This window comes from Salvia miltiorrhiza, chromosome 5 (genome assembly GCF_028751815.1).
Source record: "Salvia miltiorrhiza cultivar Shanhuang (shh) chromosome 5, IMPLAD_Smil_shh, whole genome shotgun sequence".
In the NCBI taxonomy this organism is placed as follows: Eukaryota; Viridiplantae; Streptophyta; class Magnoliopsida; order Lamiales; family Lamiaceae; genus Salvia; species Salvia miltiorrhiza.
The window spans coordinates 43,992,285-44,013,276 of NC_080391.1; the positions used below are offsets into that span (position 1 = coordinate 43,992,285).

Below are 20,992 nucleotides of genomic sequence, written 5' to 3' on the forward strand. Positions count from 1 at the left end.
GAAGAGAGAGTTGGACTCAAACTTTTTTCTATAGAGATCTTAGTCAGGAGTCCCAGAGACTTTCAGCGTGAATAGGTAGATGAGTGGATTGATCACGTCAGAGTGGGGTTGGGAAGGTTGCGGAGTAGCAGTTCGCTTCAAAGGGGACTACTGCAACCTTCTTTGTGTGGGGGATTCCACACGATCTTATTTCTGCTGACTCTCATTTGGCGAGGAGACACGAAACGTGTCAGTAGGAAGATGACTGTAAAAAGACAAATGTAGGGGCGACCGAGCAGATGCATTTAGTACAAACTGCAGCCCTACATCCTAGGAGAATGATTCCTCCCGAACCACTCTTGTATCCAAGTCACTTGGAGATGAAAAATGGTCTATCTCAGCCACCGACTGCATAGGATACTCTTGCAGAACGAATTGTTCAACAGTCAGATGGTTTGACATCCTAGGCAGGTTGGACGAAGCTGATTTCTCCTGGGGATGTACATTAGGTATGATTTGTGACCTTGAGACGGTCATTAGGATGGATTTGAAACATTCGTCTGGAGCGCGACGCACACGGCTGGTTTGGATCTTCGATTTTTAATGCTTCTATCCTTTGCTCTGGCAAGCTTTCATCGTCTTTGATAAGATGATGATCTTTTGATTTTCGATCATCACCATCCTTCCATTGAATAAGTGCCTTCTCTTGTTCTGGATTCATCAAAACTTCCTTTATGAAAGGTTTAGAAAGTATCTCACAAGTATTTCGTGGATATGAAAAGTTAGTTCGATAAGAGAAAATTTCAAAGAGGAATTTTCAGAGAAATGAAAAATTTTCTAAGCAAAGGAAAGACTAATGAGAGAAGGTGAAAATGCATGGCTAAATAGTGTGGAAGGTGAAAAGGCATAAGGGTAAATGATTTTACAGCGGCGGTTTGAATTTGGTCATTAAATCTGATTGAAGAGAATTTTTCCGTCCGCATTAAATAATCGTCTAAATCGTGAGCCTAAAAAGGTGGAGCAAGTTAATACGTGCTGACGTGGGTGAACAGTAGAAAGATTTTGAAAATCTTTTTATTCGATAACTTGCAAAAAGGGCGGGTTAAAATTTGCACTTTTAGTTGAAAATATATCTTTCAACATTACTACAACAACACATATGATATTTGGAATGGAAACACTTACTCGTCAACTGAATGTTGTAATCAGTCAATACCTCTTATGAAATCATTGGTGGCTTCTTCTAGTTCCCCCTTAACTGATGACAGGGTAAATTTGACTGATGATTGTTCAGTTGCAATTACTGAACATTCTTTCAGTTGAAGAACTTCTTTAGATGACTGATAGATGCAGCTGGTAGATTTGACTTTCCTTTCTGATCCTTCAGTTGCATTTCTGACATCTTCTAAAGTGGTTCTTGATCATCTTCTTTTTCTTCAGATTTGATGAAACTTGATTTCTGATGGAGCTTCCGTCTTCCGGCTGAATGAGTGTGTGTGAATGGACTTGGTGCAATTTGCTTCCTCATTCTTTTGCCTATCCTTGATTATTGAACATCCCTTCAAGTAAAAGAGCAATCTTATCTGGATGACAATACTACGAGAAATCCATTAGATGTAAAAACTTTAGAACAGAGATTTCTTTCTGATGACTGATCTGGTCATCGGTGTGAATCAACTTTTCTTCTTGACTTCAGTCATTGAGTCGTTCATGGTGAGAGAGAGAGAGAACTGAAAGAGCGGGTTAGTGACTATGTAAAAAGTAGATATCATAGACAGGTAAGAGCACATAGCACATAGAGAAAAGAAAATTTTTAAACTCTTGAAAATCTTTTGACAACCCTTCTGAATAGGATCTAGTTCAGTAGAACTGGATCAAAACACCTGTAGGCTATTTTTTCGGAGGTTACTTAAAATCAACACTTTTGTATTGAAAGACAGTTTTACTGCTTTCAAAATACGTACTTCAGTTAACAAGAGGTGGGGGACAGATACTGAAACAGAGGTTCAGTGGGTGACTTCAGTTAATCGAACTGGTTAATTAACTTTAATCCAAGTAAGGATTCAGTCGTAAGTAAAACAGAGTAGAGTTATTTATCTAACTGACTATCGAAAGATTGATCAGTTAAACCTATAACTCTAGCAGCGGAATATTAAACTTAGTGAAATAGCCTTGAAAGATTTTCTTCACAGAGAATCCCTTAGTTACTCTTTTCAGTTAGTCAGTATTATAGAAATATATATATGCGCAAATACTGAAAATAAAAGCAAGTAAGAACACAAGGAATTTTTACGTGGTTCGGAAAACAACGTTTCTACGTCCACGGCCAGATGATCAATCTGAAGAATATTCTAGGCATATGCTTACGGGTGATTAGCAAACCTAGCCACGATGCTTACGGGTGCAACGTAAACCTAACTGCAATACTTACGGGTGTAAAGCGACTTGTACTGATAAGGAAAACACCTTACAACAACCAACTCACTGAGTTGGATTTTCATACTTAGCTTGCGGGTGCTAAGCAACCTAACTATTTAGTTTACTGGTACTAAACAACCACTGAGCTCGGTCTAAGTCTCAAGCTCGATTACAAACACTCTTCTCGCTCTTTTTAAAAGGGGTATTGTAATATACCAACTAGGATTACTGAGTACAGAATCTCAAGTAATCAGTAACTAGGCTAATGATCTATCTATGTGAATTTCCTAGTTATACTAAGAGAGTTCAGATAATCAGTAGAACTGATTTTACAACAGTGAGATACTCTCTTCATCGATTCAATGCTTAAGGAATATTGAGCTGTATTTGATTTTCTGCTGTAGCTTTGACATTGAGGATTGAATCGGAACATTCTTTTTTCTTTTCTTCACATCTCTCATCTCACACCCTTCTTGAGAGATCTTCTGAGCTATTTCTAGGCGTCTCTGAGGAATAAATCCGTTGGCGGAGATCTTCTTCTTCAAATCGTACCGTTGGAGATAATGTCTTTATTCTTGCTCAGGTATTGAAAAGGACATTCTTCTAAAGTCAATTCTTCTGACTTCTTCATTAACTGCGGCATGTCTTGGAAGTTATTCATGTGGCCTCTCTTTCTTCAGTCATTCTTGATGCAGTTTTCTTCCGTAGGAGCTTTCAGTTGAGTCTGCATCTTCCACTTGTTCTAGACTCGTGTGGAGCCTTTTTTGACAAACACTTCTTCAGTCGAGATGATGTCTTTAGTTATTTCAGCTTTCTTGATTCATCTAGCTATACAAAGAACTAAGACATTTAGGATCATATGAGTATCATCAGCTAGAGTGTGCCTTTGGGTGGTTTTAATTTGGTATCATGAAAGCAAAAGGGTTTTAATATATCTTTCTTTTCTCAACAACAACGCATATCAATGACAGCGCTGGAAGTAAGCAGGGGAGAATCATCCCTGTTCATATCCATTGAGGAGCTCCTTTCCAGTGGAAGTGTTTTTAGCCAACTAATGACATTTCTACTGTGAAAACTGCCAGCGTTGGATCAGTTGGCTGAGTAAGAATCTTCAGAGCTAGATTTGGGCAGAGAAAGACTACCCCAATTAATGTCCTTCGAGGAGTCCTTACCCAGTGAGGGTTTTTACGGGCGATCAATGGTATTTCTGCTAAGTGAACGGGCACTGGAGGTCACGATTGAGCAGGGATATTACAGCGCTGCATAACAGACAAAATCTGACAAACTGCTGACACACTCGATGGCTACTCGTATAGGGCTATTCCCCTAATCAAATCAGAGCACGTACAACTACATTAAAAGATATTTCTATCCTTATCTTGTATCTCTACAAATAGGGGTTCATTCCCTCATAGTAAACTTACGTAACTTGAAATACATAACATTTCCTCTTTATCTCTACTCATCTATTTAAGTCTGTCATCAATAATCTCATTACAGGTGAAACATCCGACCCTAATCTTTAACATATTTAGCGAACACATCAATAAGCTTATATATGTATATATGGGATTGGGTTAATATAAAAATCAATGTTATTGTGAGAAATGAGAACCAAAATTCAATTTTGTAAATGCACAATAACATAATTCTTGTTGCATTTTACAAAAGTTGTATTTGCATTTTTACATTTCTCATATTTCTATATTACTCCCTCCGTCCGCCAAGATTATGTCACAATTACTATATTGGGCGTCCGCCAAGATTATGTCACTTTCCTTTTATGACAATGGTCCCACCATCCTCTTTAATATTTTATCCTTACTAACACTCTTTATTTATAAAAAACCCACTCAAAATTCAATCTCAACCACTCATCTCATAAAGTGGTGGGACCATTTCTCCACTACATCAAAATCATCACCAATTTCATTAAATCTCGTGCCCAAGAAAATTGCTATAATCTTGGCGGACGGAGGGAGTATATAAAAACTATGTTGTTGTTGTTGAAATTGTACACACACACATGCGCGCGCACACATACACACACACATATATATGGGTAAATATCATGAAAACCCCTGAAGTATACCCTTTTTTATCAAAAATATCTTGAAACTTTCAAAATGTTCTCTAAACCCTCAAACTATCAGGTTTTTATCAAATATATCCTGCATTTATTTTCCGGTCACTAAAAACGTGATGTGGCTCGCCGGATGCCACAATGTAGTTTATATTCTATTTTTTTTAAAATGCAATGGCCAAAATGACATCGTTTTGTACTATATCATTTTTAAAAAATCCACTCTGAAATTAAAATTCACTTCTATCGTGTTTGAAATTCACGCTAATAACCTAAAATTAGGGATAAACACGATAGAATATGATACGAAACGAAGTCGTTTTTGCCATATCATTTAAAAAAAAATAGAATATAAATTACATTATGGCATCCGGCGAGCCACATCACGTTTCAGGTGACCGAAAAATAGATGCATAATATATTTGATAAAAATCTGATAGTTTGAGGGTTTAGAAAACATTTCGAAAGTTTCAGGGTATTTTTGATAAAGTAGATATAGTTCATGGGGTTTTATGATATTTACCCTATATATATATATATATATATATATATATATGAAGATGAGAAATATAATAATACAAATTCAATTATTTGTAAAATGCAATTATAATTATGTTCATGTGCATTTACGAAATTTGATTCTCATATCTCACACTAATTTTAGTTTCTATGAGAACTTCTTCCTATGCATTTTTGCCTGTGTTCAAATCCCGAAGAAATCAATATTTATACTAAATTAAATAAATACTTTTATTCATGAATTATACTATTAGTTTATTTGTAAACTTTATTGATTTATTTATTAATCATTCTCTCATTATATAGTAACATTTTTGGAGTTAATTCTGCTAACCCTAACTATTTTCATTTTCGCGTTTTGCATCAAATTCAGAAAATCTGCCACAGGATACCCCTCCAACTAAGATATTAAGCGGTTTTTGGATCCGGCGAACTAAATATATCTACGTGTCAATATTTTAAATGACATGGCTTAAATTGGGTGACATGTCCATTACATGGAACTTTTATTTATTTATTAAATGACGTGTCGTCATTTGACCGCTCTTTCTCCCTTCTCTCTGATTTTGACCACTCCCGCAGCCGTGGCTTCCCTTCCGGCGAGAAGTCGTCGACCGAGTCACCACATTCAACCGCTCTCTCTCCATTTTCTCTTATTTCGACCGCTTCTCTCCCTTCTCTCTGATTTCGACCGCTCCCGCAGCCATGGCTTCCCTTATGGCGAGAACCCGCTGATCGGGTCACCATTCAATCGCTCTCTTTCCTTTTTTCTCTGATTTCGACCGCTGTCTCTCTCCCCTCTCTCTGATTTCGACCACTCTCTCTCCCTTCTCTCTGATTTTTCCCTCGCTCATCTCTCAACTCGTTTCCCTAAAAAATAGAACACACACACACGCCAAGGTCGCTGCCTCAGCCCTAACCCTAGCCACCCCTCCGTTTTGGCTCTCTATTGCTGAACTCCAGCCACCGTCGCTCGTATCTCGGGTGGTAGTGCCGCCCCCTTTTCTCCCCTCTAAACTCCGGCGAGAAGCCGCCCAATGGACCAGTGACCTCCTCCAATAGCTGCAGCGGCACCCGCAGCAGCTCCTCTGGTCTGACATTAGCGCAAGAGAATTTTAGGTACAACATTGGCGCTTGTGCAATTTGGGAACCCTAAATTGTAGTTGTATGTGAAGGGAATTTAGGAACCCTAAATTCAATTCTCAGCAAAGTGAAGGAAATTTAGGAACCCCAAATTGAATTTGAGCAAAACGACGTCATTTCGTGCTTAATTATTTAAAAAAAATTGAAGCAAAACGATGACGTTTTGACTATCGGAAGTTATTTACACGTAGATATTTCCGGCTGCCAAGTGATCAGCTTCAATTTTGCCAGAAATTTTCATTAAGTGCAAAACCTGCTTTAAGGCTTAGTTGAAGTATCCTGTGGCAAATATTCTAAAACTGATGCAAAACGCAAAAATAAAAATAATTAGAATATTTAGCGGTATTAACCCCTAACATTTTTCATGGAAACACACCTTATATATAATTCACAGGGAGAAAACTCTTAAGTAGAACAAAAAAATCATAAATGTATTTATACAAGAAGAAAACTCTTAAGTAGTACAAAATGATCATAAGTGTATTTATATAATTTGCAATTAATTAACTTTAAGAAATGGAGTGCAATGCGCACGTTGATATATATATGCAAAATAAGATAAGCACGCAAAAATAAAAGCATAAATAAAAAAACAAGAGGACTTATCCATGGATTTTGATTCTGCCTCATCGCTGGTATGCTTTGATGAAAAACTAGATGTGACCACCCTCAAATTCTAGATGCATGCATTGCCTCATCTAGTTCCACATAAATTTCTAAATCATTATTAGTATTTTATTTTCTAGTACAAATGTATCCATTCTTCCTTTATACCATCAAACATACACCCATGCATATATGCTAGCCAAAATGGATATCTAAATTAGTCTAATATACAAAAAAGGTTAATTTGAATTTTACGAAATTTCAAAAACAATAGCCTTCAATTCGCAAAAGCACTAACCTTTTGTTATTCTTATAAAAATACGTATCCTTACTATTCACATTAAGAATTGTAACAATTGCCAAATCATATTATATGTAATAATTATTTTATAAATATTTTGTAATTATAATTTCTTATTTTCATCGTATACTCTCTCAATTCATCTTTTTTCGATTTTTTTTCTTTGATTAAAAATTTTCTTTCTAGCTTATAAGCTAAATTATCTAAACACCTCGACAATTTGTAAGTTTTTAAAAAACTACTTCATTCGTCCACGATATCAATTTCACTTTTGCTATTTTGGTCTGTCCACAATATCATTTTCACTTCTATGAAGTAGGGTCTACATAACACTTTATTTCTCTCCACATATTTATAGTGGATCCAAACTCCACTCACACCAATACGGCAATACCCACTATTATCAGCTATTGTCCATTATTTTCTTAAAACTCGTGCCGTCGTCCACAATATGGAAACGATATCGTGAACGAAGAGAGTATACCTTAAAAGCTCCTAAAATGTTTTATAAACTCTAAAAACTTATAAGCTCTTTAAAATAAGCTTCGCCAAATTCCATCTTTATTACATAATAAAACTTGCCTGTAATTTTCTTTTAGCAACAATTCTCGAAATTTTCTCACAATAAAATTACGAAAACTACAAACATGTATTTTCTTAACCCACGCTTATTTTAACAAGTTCTACATATATATTTGTAGAGAAATGATTGATTTCTAATTAATAGAATAAGAATAATCTTTACATGATCGTCTTCCTATGTATATTTATTGCATTTCTCCGGATCTCTGTCATCCTAATATGTTGTTCGTTGATTCAAATAGCAAATCAATTAAAATTCATGTTTGTTGATTTAATCTCCCTTTTCAGTAAAAATAAATACTACTACTATATACGAGGCTGTAAAATTTTGCACTTAATTTAGTTCACACCTATTGATTGGTTATAATTATTGCGAGAAATTAAAGTCTGTAAACGTGTTGATGCTATTAGCTAGCGCTGCATTATGTTTGTATGATTCACAGTGAAAGAATTTATGCCCTTTATTTTTAACTCGGTTGGTGTATAGTACTCGATAAATTTTTTTTTTTTTTTGAAGGTATAGTACTCGATAAATATGTACTTAAAAGTAGGTTGCAATTATCATTACTATTACTATTATTGTAACAAGTGGCCAATTTTTCCCTCTTTTATAGGTGCAATTGAGCTACCGCTTTTTGTCAACGTTTCTTTATTTTCGAGCATCATAGATATTCAATTTTGTAACCACGTAGTTTTTTTCGCCATTTTTAATTACATATTCTTAGGGAGGTATTTATTACATTCATGCATCATTCTGCTAATAAAAATGACAACATTGATGTTGTATAGAAGTACTTATATTTTTCTATCAATTAATCTATTCATACATAATACTTTTATAAATTAAACTTAACCAATCCCGTTCAATCTTATTCGGTTCTTCACTAATAATTTTAGAGTAATTTTTTTTAAATCAATACTCCCTCCGTTTTTTTAAGTGTCTCATGGAAAAAAGTACATATATCAAGGAAGTTGGAGTAATACTTTTGTGCCCATATTTATTATTTTCAAAGTGTAATAAATTTATTCTCAAATTTTGAAATAGGACACTTAAAAAGGAACAATAAATTTATCTTAATAGGACACTTAAAAAAACGGAGGGAGTAATTTTAAAGTAATTAATATATAATGAACTTTACTCACTTTTTGGTATTTAATATGAATTTTAAATTCTAGCTAGTTGTATACATGAACTTTACTCACTTTTTGGTACCCCATCCGCCCCATGAAATTAGTCTCTTATTCCATTTTGGGATATTCCAAAAACATAGTCCACTTTTTTAATTAGTATTATATAAAAATATTATTTTACTAAACTAACCTTATTTAATGTTTGACTTAAATGTGAAAATGATGTGTGAAAATAATAAATAAAGGTATAAAAAATAAAAACATAAAAATTAGTATTTTTTAAAAGAAGATTAAATGCATTTTCTTAATATATGTGAAAAGTGAAAGTAAAATAAATTGGTGGGACGGATTAAGTATTTAACATGAACTTTAAATCTTAATTAGCTATAAATGCATAAAGTATATCTGACTGGAGACTGGAGAGATTCAATCAAGGCGGTCCATAAAGGTGGCCCAAGACATGAAGTTAAAATTAGATTTCCTCAGGGGAAGTAAGTTAAGCTAATTTTGTTTTCTGAAAATTCTAACTGAAGTTGTTTGTTATTATCTTTTTTAGATATTGATATTTGCATTTGGCTTGCATTATGCTTGCTACAAACATCAAACACATGCATACATAGTCACATATTTGTCTTTGAAGTATTAGTTATGTCATTAACGAGTACTGAGCTCTATTCTAGCTCCACCATCTCAAAGCAACAAATATAAATTAACTAATTCCATCGTAAAACAACTATATATAGATATATATGCATTTGTTGTAACTGTAGTCGGTATATATTTTAGGATATAGAATGACTGCATGAAATTGGTCGGAGCGAACTTCTGCAATCTTGAAACATATTGACTTGTGGGTGCAGTAGTTGGTTAGAGACAATTAGGGATTTTGATTGTTTTTTTAAAGAATTAGGGATTTTGTTTATGTTGGCTGAAAAAGTTTTCCTAAATTGTTATCGGTTGGATATCTGTTGAAAATTGACTATGCATGTAATATGCGTCAAATTGAACTTCACTAAACCGACTATGTGTGCAATATGCGTCAAATTGAACTCCACTCTGTAAGGTCCTATGATTTTTTTCCGCTCATGAATTGAATTACTTATTTTGCTTTATTCTTCCTCAAATCTTTGTATGTGCATGGTGAAATTATTTGTATTGCTTCTTTTGATAAATTTAAAGAGGTGAAGCATAAAGCCACGATTTACTATAAGTTGGAGTAATTTAAGAGATGAGCTACATAAGAATATTAAAAAATTGTGTTCAGTTTGTTCTTCTATTGTTAGGCTTATTATGAAAACTTTTAAATAATTCAGTTGTAATAGTATAAAGGAAATTTGCATTCTATTATTCTATTATATTTGCAAACATTGAGTAGATAAAGTCATCCAACTTTTAATTCATTTTAGGGATATTTGCCGTAAAATACACGAACTTTCAGTAAATTCTAATTTTTCCCATGAGTATGAAATATTCTCAAATAGAATCTAATTTTAGGGTTTTTGACTTAGATTTTTGGATATCCAAGTGTGAGGGATAATACATGTGGCATAATAAAGCCAATGCACACGCTTAGGTATCAAAAAATATAAGTAAAAAGCCTTAAAATCAGCTTTTATTTGGGAGTATTTTATATCCGTGGGAAAAATCAGAAAAAATCGAAAGGTTGTGTATTTTTTTTTTTCAAATTTTAAAGGTCATGGGAAAAACCAGAATTTGCTGAAAGTTCGTGTATTTTACGACAAATATCCCTTCATTTTATTATACTCCCTCCGTCCCATTACAAATGTCTCATTTTTCATAATGAGATGTTCTATTACAAATGTCTCATTCATTTTTTGGCAACATATTCTCTCGCTCTACTTAATATTTAAATAATTTTCACCAACCCATTTTATCTACTAATTACACATTTCTTAATCTCTGTACCCAAAAGTAATGAGATATTTGTAATAGGACAAATGGAGTATATAGTTAATATTATTTAGAATATTTTTTTAAAAAAATAAATATATTTATGTGATCTAATTTGCATATACTAATATAATTTTCTTAAATAAGACTACTTGGCACAAATAAGTTATAATTATTTAAAATATCGTTTAATTTCGGTGTTCGCCGTGCATCGCACGGGCGGACGTACTAGTCGAATTGATGCTCCGGTTAAGTGTGGATAGAATTAGCCGATTCAAATAAAATATTGTTCGTCTTTTATGCAGCGATCATAAATAAAAAGATTAATTTATGGCTGCAACTCTCACAATTTTTTAATTTACAACTTAATTTCCATTTTTTAAAAAAGATCACCTAAATTTTATAAATTTCGTCAATTATGTCCTGCAAAAAAAATTATCACATTGTGAACAACTTGAGTTTTAATAAAATATAAGTGATTTTTTTTTTAGAATTACAAGAGGTACCTAATATATAATCAAACAAACAAACCGCACGCAGGCGGGATCTCGACACCACATACAAGTGGAAAACTATTTGCATGCAAGCGGGACCACTACCCACACTAGAATGAGAAAACTACCTACACAAAAGTGAGAAAATTATCCGTACGCAGACGAAATTGAACTTAAGACCTCTCACAAATGTGAGTTTTTTTAGGTGCTACAGCTTTGCCACTTGAGTTAGGTCTCATTAACAATATAAATGACATTATTAGTATAGTAAGAATCTCACTTTAAGTGAAGCTTGAATCCTACTATTATAAACAAAAATGATAGACAAAAAAGAAATTATAGCAAATTTTTTATTGTCGGATGGAATAATAGGATCACACAATTTCACATTTAAAATGATATCCTTGTTCTATTAACAACTCCACTCACATTTTATTAAAATTTGTATCTACAATGTATCAATTTTTTTATAGACAAAGTATATAATTTTCCTAATGATTCTTAATTGACAAGAGAGACCAAAATAGAGTAAAAAGAGTTGATACAATCCAAAAACTCAAAGAGACTGAAGATGTTAAAACTACGAATTCTATTTTTTTTGGCAATAAATTGCTATAACATTCGATATATTACATAGTATACAAGAAATATGAGCTACGGTGGAGCATTTAACAGCCACAAACATGAGAAAGCATGAACATCAACTCGAGTGCTTGCAAACTCCAAAACTGCACTTGAGGGAAACGATACCTCACAAAAAAAGCCGATTCACATAAAACTCATCACGAACCAAAAACCTGAAATACATACATGAAAATTCTAAACATCAAACACATAGAATCAAGAATAGCTGACAGAATCAAATAAACACTCACTCCTGCCAAGATGTCCCTTGATAGTTGGCCCTTGCTCTCTCCGGTTTCGTTCCCGAATGGTCTCTTCTGAGGAAAATGGCGGACTACTTTCGGTACCATTTCAATCTTCCTCTTCTGCATTCAGAATCAAATGCAAGTGTTAACCGTTGACAATATGACGGTTAGGAATCCACTCTAAAGATAATCATCCATGACGGAAACTATGATATGATAGATAAAATAAATGATTGAGTATTTGAAAGATTAGATGATCACATAAGTTGAAAATTAATCACCCAAATAAACACCCCCTATGTGTGTATATAAACAAGCATCGTGCATATTGTAACTACCTTCTTTAACCGCTCTCCAATCTTACTAATCGCCTTTGATTGGTCAACTTTGGAGAGATAAAAGTCTCGCTCTTTTTTGGCAGCAGAGAGTTCCAACACCAGCTTCTGCTCTCGTGTAGCATTCTTTATTTCTGCAAAACAGTCATTTGATATTCATTCTTGCAGGTGGCTACCACAGAGCACATCACGGTAATAAGAGAGTTAAGTAACTTTACCTGTCTCCTCTTTGAGATCATCCCACTTAAATTTACTCAAATATTTGATATTCCACAGGTCATAGTAGATGGACGACCTTTTCTTTCCACCTAAACCAAAACACGAGAAGATGTAAAACCATGATGGGCAAGGTGCAATCATAACAAATATGTAAGCCCAAGTATAAATCCTACAAAGCTAGAAACACGAACAATTTGATTCTCCTAAAGCCTCAAGTTCTTTTCTGAATTCGAAAATTATATATCAACCGAAGAAGAAGAATATCACATAGTTATTTCCCCTCGTCCACATAAGTTCATGCAGTACTATAATTTTGTGTGAATATCTCCGCCTTTCCGCAAATTATCAAGTGCGGCATACCAAATTATCAAATGCAAAAAGGTGCCTAGTTAAAATGCAAAACCATAAAACAAACTAAACCGACATACCAATTTGTTCTCCATTCAACATGCTCGCAACTCTCTTTGCAACTTTCTTGTCAATGAACTCAACCCACCTGCAAGCAACAATATATGGAGCCATTTATTTATGAATGCGCAACGCTCAAAGAGAAAGTCATGTGAAAAGACACTACCAACCGAAAAACAAACACAGAATCAAGAATTTCTAGGTTGGATAAATATTAACATGCTTGGTCATCATCATGTCAAGCTAGCATAGTATGGAATTTGACAAGCCACAAGCAAAATCATTGAGCATACCCCTCTGAGAACTCTTGCCCCCTGAATCCACCAGACTTTTTCCGGCGCATTTGATTAGCAGGATCTGCAAACAGAAGAAGAGAAAGAGAGAGACAGTTATGGATAAGTAACCAACGAGAATTGGTAAACACAACAAAAAATGCTACTAGAAGAAACACAGCAGAGGGTTATGCGGCGTCGTTTCACAGCAAAAAGTGACTTAGCATCTTCTCCCCCCTTTTTTATTTTCCAAAATTTGTTTAAAATTAACCAGGTTCTGAAGGATTTAATTTTAATATATGATAAATAATTTGGGAAAAACACTCAAGAACTAAGAGAACTGAAAGCATTCCAATTTTGCAGATTAGATCTAGAAACAACATAAAAACGATGCTGCACGAGAATTGACAACAATTTGAATTAATTGATGTGAAACAGCGCTATGTCTGACCTTCTGGAGTAAGATAAACTCGGCCTATTTCTCCATACTGTGAAAGAATTTGGCGAAGCCTCAACGGATTCATATGCGGAGGCACCCGACTCAAATAGCAAACGCCGCGCTTCTCTGCTTTCTCAGCTTCTTTCAACAGCCGCTTCCTTTTTTTCTCCCTCCGTCTCTCTCTCCTCACAGCTTCTTCATCCAAGCTCGCATCATCCCCACTTTGCACGCTCTCTCTCTCCTCCGCCATCTCCTCCTCCTCCGCCATTCCACCAAATACGAAATTTGTGAAAAATAAGACCTCGCTTAGCTGACATTCAATAAATATCAAGACTATATCTAACACTTATGCAAATATAAAATTATACTCCTATATTCTATATCTATATCTATATATTTTATGAGAAATGTGACAGTTTTTTTCTCCAAATTTTTAAGACATTTGAAAAAACGTGATTCTTAGCACTAATTCAATTTTTCTCAACTACCATGTTTCTTAAATAAACCACCCACTCCGCCAATTAACAAATATAAATTGATATATTTAACATAATTCATATGATATATTTATGTGTACAAGACTATTGTTAAAAACTGTAGCGACCCACTATAAAATAAACATTCAGATTTACAATTTATAAATACCAAATCACATTTATTTACCGCTTCATACTTCTCTCTGCACTTCATCTCTGAATAATCACGCAATTCGAAGCAAACCACTTTCGGTCTTCTCAAGATCAAAGATTGCTTCAATAAGTCAGTGTTCTCAAAGAATGGCAGTCGAAAAAACTCAAAAATTCACAAACCCCCAAGATCACAGCTTCTATGTAGTCAAAATTCGTGGATGAAGAAGGAGAAGGAAAAATGGGATGTTTGAAAGCATAAGTGAGTTACCCGACTGCTGTTTTGAAGGCCGGACAGAGGAGCCGAGTCGAAGCCATAGAGGCCGGAGAGGCGGACTTCTCTATGCCGGAGCGGTGCTACGGTTGCTGTGGGAGAAGGCAGGGCGGTCCGTGCGGCGACGAGTGATAGGCGAGAGAGACAAAGTGAAAGAGAGGCGGTGATAGCGAGGAAAAAAGGGTACGTGTCGTGCTGCGGCAACTGCCAGAGAAGGTGGGGCGGGGTGGTCCATGCGGCGGAGAGAGCGAAGGGTTTTCTTTTGTGAGACAGAGACAGCGAGCGACAACTACAAGTTTTTCATGGTGGTGGCTACTGGATCTTCCTTATTCTCCTTACTACTGCTGCTCTCCTCGACGCAGAAAGAAGAAAATGACGTAGGATGATGAAGAAGAAGACCCAGCGGCATTTCATTAATTGGGATGCATGAAATATGTTAGGGTTTTCATTATTGCCGCAATATGTGTGGCCGGAGTAGGGGTGGTATTCGGTCCGATCCGGTTAACCATAACCGATTAACACTGAAATTGCTAACTAGAAACCGAACCGGTTTAGAGTGAAATCTGGCAGATCAGTTAATCTTTCAAAAACTTAGGAACATTATCCCAGTTTAATCCGCTGGCTGTTTTCACTTTACTTTTCATCATCCATCATCTCTCTCAACCAAACTCTCCTATTCACTCCCACAATTAGTTTCCCTTTACTTTACTATACATCTCATTTTATTAATTAATTTCATATACATAATGATAGAAAATAGGAATTTAGGAGATGATTAAGGTGAATTACCCATTTTTTTCTACCAAACCTTCTGAGCCATCAACCACAAATGTATGTTATTAGATCTCGTATGCGTACATGCAGGTTAAACAGAATGTTGCTCTTGCATTGTCTAGCATCTTTTTGGCCTCTCTTACATCGGTTCTAGGATTTATACCACTTTGGCTAACAGTAAGTTTCTAAACTATAATTTAGTTTTCCAGCTATTGCTTCATTTTCAATTCTGGATACATTCTAAGCAGCTCTCTGACTCTCTCTCAGTCTGCAGCTCAATCTCTACAAGAAGACCAATTCCAAGATCACAACTTTCCAAAATATAATTTGATCAAATTCAAGAACAATAGTCCATAAACAATCGGGCAAAGAAGGAACGGCAAGTCAGCATCGGGCATTAGGGAGTATCAAGAATCAAAGCACACACATACTTCTCAACTCAATAATCACGAATCAACAAAGTTTAATCTCAGTTACATAGGCATAAATTTAGGAATTTCGGCAGGTAAGAAAGACCGACCTTTCAACGGCCGAAGGGACTGCGGCTGCCGGAGCTTGGAGACGGAGGCGAGCAAAGGCAGGGACTGCTCGGTGTCTGGGCCGATTTATCGCGACCGAGCGTCTCGCGTCTGCGTCTGGGTCTGGCGCGGCGGCACTCCGGTGGGAAGAGGCGGGTAGCGCTCAGGTGGGAAGAGGCGCGGTGGCCCGGTGGGAGTGGGAGGGGAGTGGAGGCGCGGCGTGTATCACTGAAAACTCAGCCCTAAAGGCCTAAACGGTTAATACAGAATTACAGATTGTGAAATTATACAATAATTATTAATTAAATATAGTATATTATTTAATTATTGTTAAACTGATTAATTCGGTTTAACTGGTCGGTTACCGATTTAATCGGTATTCCTAAAATTAAATAACCGATAATCGCATCGAACCGACCAATACCGGTTATCGTTTAACCGATTAATCGATTTTCTGGTTCGGTTACGATTATAACCAATTAATCGAACTCATTTTACCATTCCTAGGTCGGGGTGCTTTTTATACAATTTGTATTAAAGTATTGTGGATTTTTTCTTTCAGGGTGCGTTTACTTTTATGGATAAATTTATCATGGAAAAATTAGGGTTATTTGCAATTTATGCCTTTAAATGTCTTCTTTCTTTTCCCATATTTTATACAAAAGAGAAGTTTATCATTTTTTATTCCTTATTTTCACTTCACTTCAATGATGGATAATATTATGGGTAAATATCACTTTATGTCCCATCGTTTGGCCGAATTATCGATTATGTCCCAACTTATCGATAATATCTAATCGGTACCCAACCTAACAACATTTTTTCAATTGTGTCCCCTAAAAATTTTTCGGCGCCCGAAAGATGATGTCGAAAGCCGGAAACTGTGACGTGGATTTATTAAAACAGTGGGATTTGCCAGCTATAATAAACTTTAAAAAAAAAAGAAAAAGAAATATCTATGTGGCACTAAAACAAACCTAACGAGTTTGAGAAGAAAGTAACCCAAATCTAACACTCAAAATTGAAGAAGTTTGGGAAAATTGAAGAACTCCTTGTAGGGCAAGGGCACCTACGCTGGCTGCCGATCCAAGCTCGTCGCCGCCACCCGCGATCTTCGCTGCCCCCTCTCAAGTATTCCTCCGCCGCATCTGTATTAGCAACCATGTTTGAGATTGAAGAAATCTCGCAATTCAGCGTGTTTTCCTTAATACTATCTCAGGAAAGAATGGAGAATTCATACAGTGAGGAGTCTCTCAATTCAGGTCACAAAGTACATTGCATTCATGGAGAATGTAACCTTATTAGGTCCTTTAGTGTAGCTAATCCTGGTAGAAGATTTTGGAGGTGTCCTTTTGCAAGCTTGGTGAGTTTTGTTCCTCATGTAATTGAGTTTAATTGAGTTTTTATGAAATTTTTCCTAAAATTCAGTTTTTTGGTAATTAACCTGGTAACTGCAAATTTTTTCAATGGTATGATGATCAATTTGATGGTAGAGCGAGATCGACTCTTCTTCATTGCATACAAAAAGGTAATGTAATGATACAAAAAAAGCAAAACCTTGCTGCCCAAAAGCTTCAAGATTTGAAGGAGGATCTTGAGATGAAGATGCAAGCATACTGTGTTGAGAATAGGTCGTTGAAGAAATCTTTGAAGGCAACGAAGGGTAGACTTCAAGCGTTGTTATTTATTCTCATTGTTACATATGTCGTATTGTTCTTTTGGATATTCGTAGGTCATGTAGAGTTTGTCTCGTCACCGAGACTTCGTCTTCCTAAGTAAAATTATGCATCATCCGAATTGTGTTTATTGGTGTATCATGTATGAGACTCAATGTTGTGGTGTCCATTTATGAAGATCACATTGTAGCAAATGTTGTTAAAAATGGTCATTTTGCTGTATATGTTCTCGGCTCCCTCCCTCTTAGTATAAGTAACTTGTTTATGTTAAAAATTGAAGTAAAAATGGTCTTCTGATACTCATAAAATGCACTCAAATTCATTGAGTTAAAATGGCTTCCATTCATTAAGTTAAAATCCATAGCAAATCATGTCTTCAAATATACTCATAAATCATCATATCTAGTATTTCATGAGCATCACAAAAAGAGGGTTATCAAAAGAAAAGATACAGCTCGACAGAGTGCATTCTCAACAAACGAGCATTACAAAAATCAACTACTCAAAAGACATAGCTATCGGTCTAGAGCTCTATGGAGGGGTCGGATTCTCCACTTGGCTGCCGCCGTCTGCCCCTTGTGATCCCGGAGTGCTTGTCGTCGTTGTGTTTTCTTCCTTTTCGAAGGTCTAGCCGTCAATCGAGAATCACTAACCAAATGCACACGTCGTGTTCCCGGATCCTAAAAAGAAGACAATTTGCATCAATATCCACATCAACAAATGAATATATGCTTACAATATTGAATTTTACACATACACGAAGATAGATGTTGCCCGTCTCGGTCGAAACTAGCGCTCATTTCGTGCATAAACAATATACAATGATAACTTACTTGGCACATCTTTCATTGCAAAACCACACTGGTAATGTTAGTAGATTTGGGTACGGTCATCATCGACGCCGGAGGCGCTCTAGGCTGTCTTCCTCGAGGAACAGTCTCTTGGGGCTCATTTTCAGCTTCCTAACAAGGTAAAACATCAACAAGTTAGTAAGAATGAGCATAAAACAATGGAGAAACCAACTTAAAACTATATGAAAACACGTACACTTGCACTTGGTGCTCGAGGAGGCTCTTTACAAGTTCTCTTGTTGTGATCAAACTTATCACATTTCTTGCAACTCATTCTTAAGCCACGCATGCTCCATTTTGCCTTAGCCGTAGTTTGTTGATCATCAAGCCCTCTAATCCTACGTTTCTTAGGTCTTCCAGCTGACCTTGAATACTTAGTGGGAAAGATGGGCACCTCATCAACCTTGGGCCAAGACTTAAAACCCCGTAGAGGACTCAAACCATGTTTGTAGCACTCTATCGTATTGTTTTTGTAATAAAAATGATCAATAAATTTAACGGGGTCATCCCTATTGTGGAAAATACAGCTAAGAGCATGGCAACAAGGGATTCCCGTCAACTCCCAAGCTCTACAAGTACACTCCCTATCAATAAGACATACTACATGGGTGTCATCATACATATGCACCTCAAATTTCCCCCCAACAGCCGGCCTTACATCACAAAGCCTGATTTTCCCTTGCAACTTATTCGATTTTTTCCTCACATTTGGACACAATGGATCAGATGAATGTAAGAGTTTTTCCATGCTACTTGATAGATCGTAAATCCTAGTCATAATCATTGTTCTTATATCCTCTAGCATGCCAATCAAAACCTTATCTCTACACTTGAGAATGTAAGAGTTGAAGGTTTCACTCACACTGTTGTCCACCACGTCAGTCTTTGTGAAGCTATTAACCAAAGCCTTGCAAAAAGCATTCGTCCCTCTACCCTCAAAGTCATCGGTAGCCTCTGTGCTTGTTTTCTTCAATTCACCAAGCGCCCACTCATAGTCCGTCTTGCACGTTGCCTTCACAACATTCCAAAAAAAGTGCCTTGTACTTCGGACCTGCAAAGTTTTTCTTCCAGTTGGCATATATGTGCCGAGCACAATGCCTATGCTCACTATTTGGTGCAAGTGAATGTATACCATTGATCAACCCTTGTAAACAATGTTTGAAAGTTCAAATTAGTCTACCAATTATGCCACTTAATCACACTCAAGTAGCCCCTTTAAACAATCTATTAAAGTGCAAATTATTCCACTTAATCACACTAAATCAGTTTTTGTAAACAATGTATAGAAGTGCAAATTAGCATACTAAATCACACACTAAATCAGTTTTTCAGACCACGTTTAAACTTACCTTTTGTTTGTCGCTCATGAACGTCCACCCTAGACCATCCCCAACATTTAAATCTTCAAATAGCCTCTCAAAAAACCAAGTCTAGCTTGCTTCATTTTCCTTCTCTACAACTACCCATGCAATTGGATACATGCGGTTGTTGCAATCCTTAGAAACCGCAGCCAACAAAGCCCCTCCTAGCACTGTCTTGAGGAAGCATGCATCGAACCCAATGTACCTTCGGCAACCGATGAGAAATCCTCTACGTAAAGCCGAGAAGCCAATGTAAATTCTCTCAAATACACATCTATCAAACTTATCCAGATGTGTCTTCACTTCAAATCGTCCCTCCTGGTCTGTCTTCATCAACTCTAACATATAAGGCCGGAGCTTTGCGTAATGGTCATCAAATGTACCACGTATGGCCTCCAACGCCATTTTTCTCCCCCTATAGCATAACAAAGGCCTAACATTGACTCCATAAGTTAGCCGCATCTCTTTTATCATCTCCTTGATATTGATGTTGGCATTGGTCTTGATCTTGTCCATGAAGTGGTCAGCCACAAACTTAGACGTCACTTGGCGATTGTTTTGAGTTCTTGTACAAGTATGCTCCCCAGTTAAAGTGTTAATAATACACGTCGGCTCTCCATGTACTTTGGAAGCATACAACCTCCATTTGCATCCCTCTGTACAAACGGCTTGGACTTTTCCACGTGCACTCTTTGTCCACCTTATGTTATATCCGTTAGCCACTACCCAATGCCTAACAACATCTTGACACTCTTTCGAATCTTTAAACCGCATTCCAAGTTCTAACTTCAAATCAATGTAAGGAATGTCAGAGGAGTATACCTTGGACTTGACTTTTCTATTGCCATCACTGTCCAAACTTGCGTATGAAGTGTCGGAATCAGCCTCTTCCTCATCAAGTACAACCTTTTTTGCTACATCCTCGACAGCCACTGATTTTCCTTTCTCCTTAGTCACTTCAGCCACTGTTTTCAATCGATTAACTCTCTCATCTCTTCTCGCGTCAAGAAATTCATCCTCATCGGAGAAGTCCATGTCCTCCATCCCATCATCTGTCTCATCCTCATCTTCCAACACAGTGATGTCTACTTCATAGTCGGAATCTTCGCTCTCATCTTCTTCTTCAACGGTAAGCTGCTCTTCTTCTATCATTTTTTGCACACCCTTCTCTTGCTCAATTACTATATCTTGATACACTTCTTT

The 20,992-nt window shown here is 36.2% G+C and overlaps 2 protein-coding genes across 3 annotated transcripts; both read right to left on the reverse strand.

The window, feature by feature from the left end:
- Window positions 1-11,646: 11,646 nt before the first annotated feature.
- On the reverse strand, window positions 11,647-16,174 carry LOC131024687 (pre-rRNA-processing protein esf2-like). 2 transcript variants are annotated; one of them, XM_057954207.1, is made up of 9 exons: window positions 14,607-16,172; window positions 14,373-14,439; window positions 13,722-14,019; window positions 13,292-13,355; window positions 13,019-13,086; window positions 12,590-12,679; window positions 12,375-12,505; window positions 12,043-12,156; window positions 11,647-11,964 (listed from the first exon to the last, which is right to left on the reverse strand). In XM_057954207.1, the coding sequence occupies exons 1-9, from the start codon at window positions 14,651-14,653 to the stop codon at window positions 11,950-11,952; spliced, it is 894 nt and encodes a 297-aa protein (XP_057810190.1). In that variant the 5' UTR covers window positions 14,654-16,172; the 3' UTR covers window positions 11,647-11,949. The 2 variants fall into 2 exon arrangements, with proteins under 2 accessions (XP_057810190.1, XP_057810189.1); XM_057954206.1 differs by having other exon boundaries at window positions 11,647-12,156; window positions 14,607-16,174.
- Window positions 16,175-18,422: 2,248 nt separating this feature from the next.
- Window positions 18,423-19,563, reverse strand: LOC131025973 (uncharacterized). The gene is made up of 2 exons (XM_057955753.1): window positions 18,625-19,563; window positions 18,423-18,539 (listed from the first exon to the last, which is right to left on the reverse strand). Exons 1-2 carry the CDS (start codon window positions 19,561-19,563, stop codon window positions 18,423-18,425), a joined length of 1,056 nt encoding a protein of 351 aa, XP_057811736.1.
- Window positions 19,564-20,992: the final 1,429 nt, after the last annotated feature.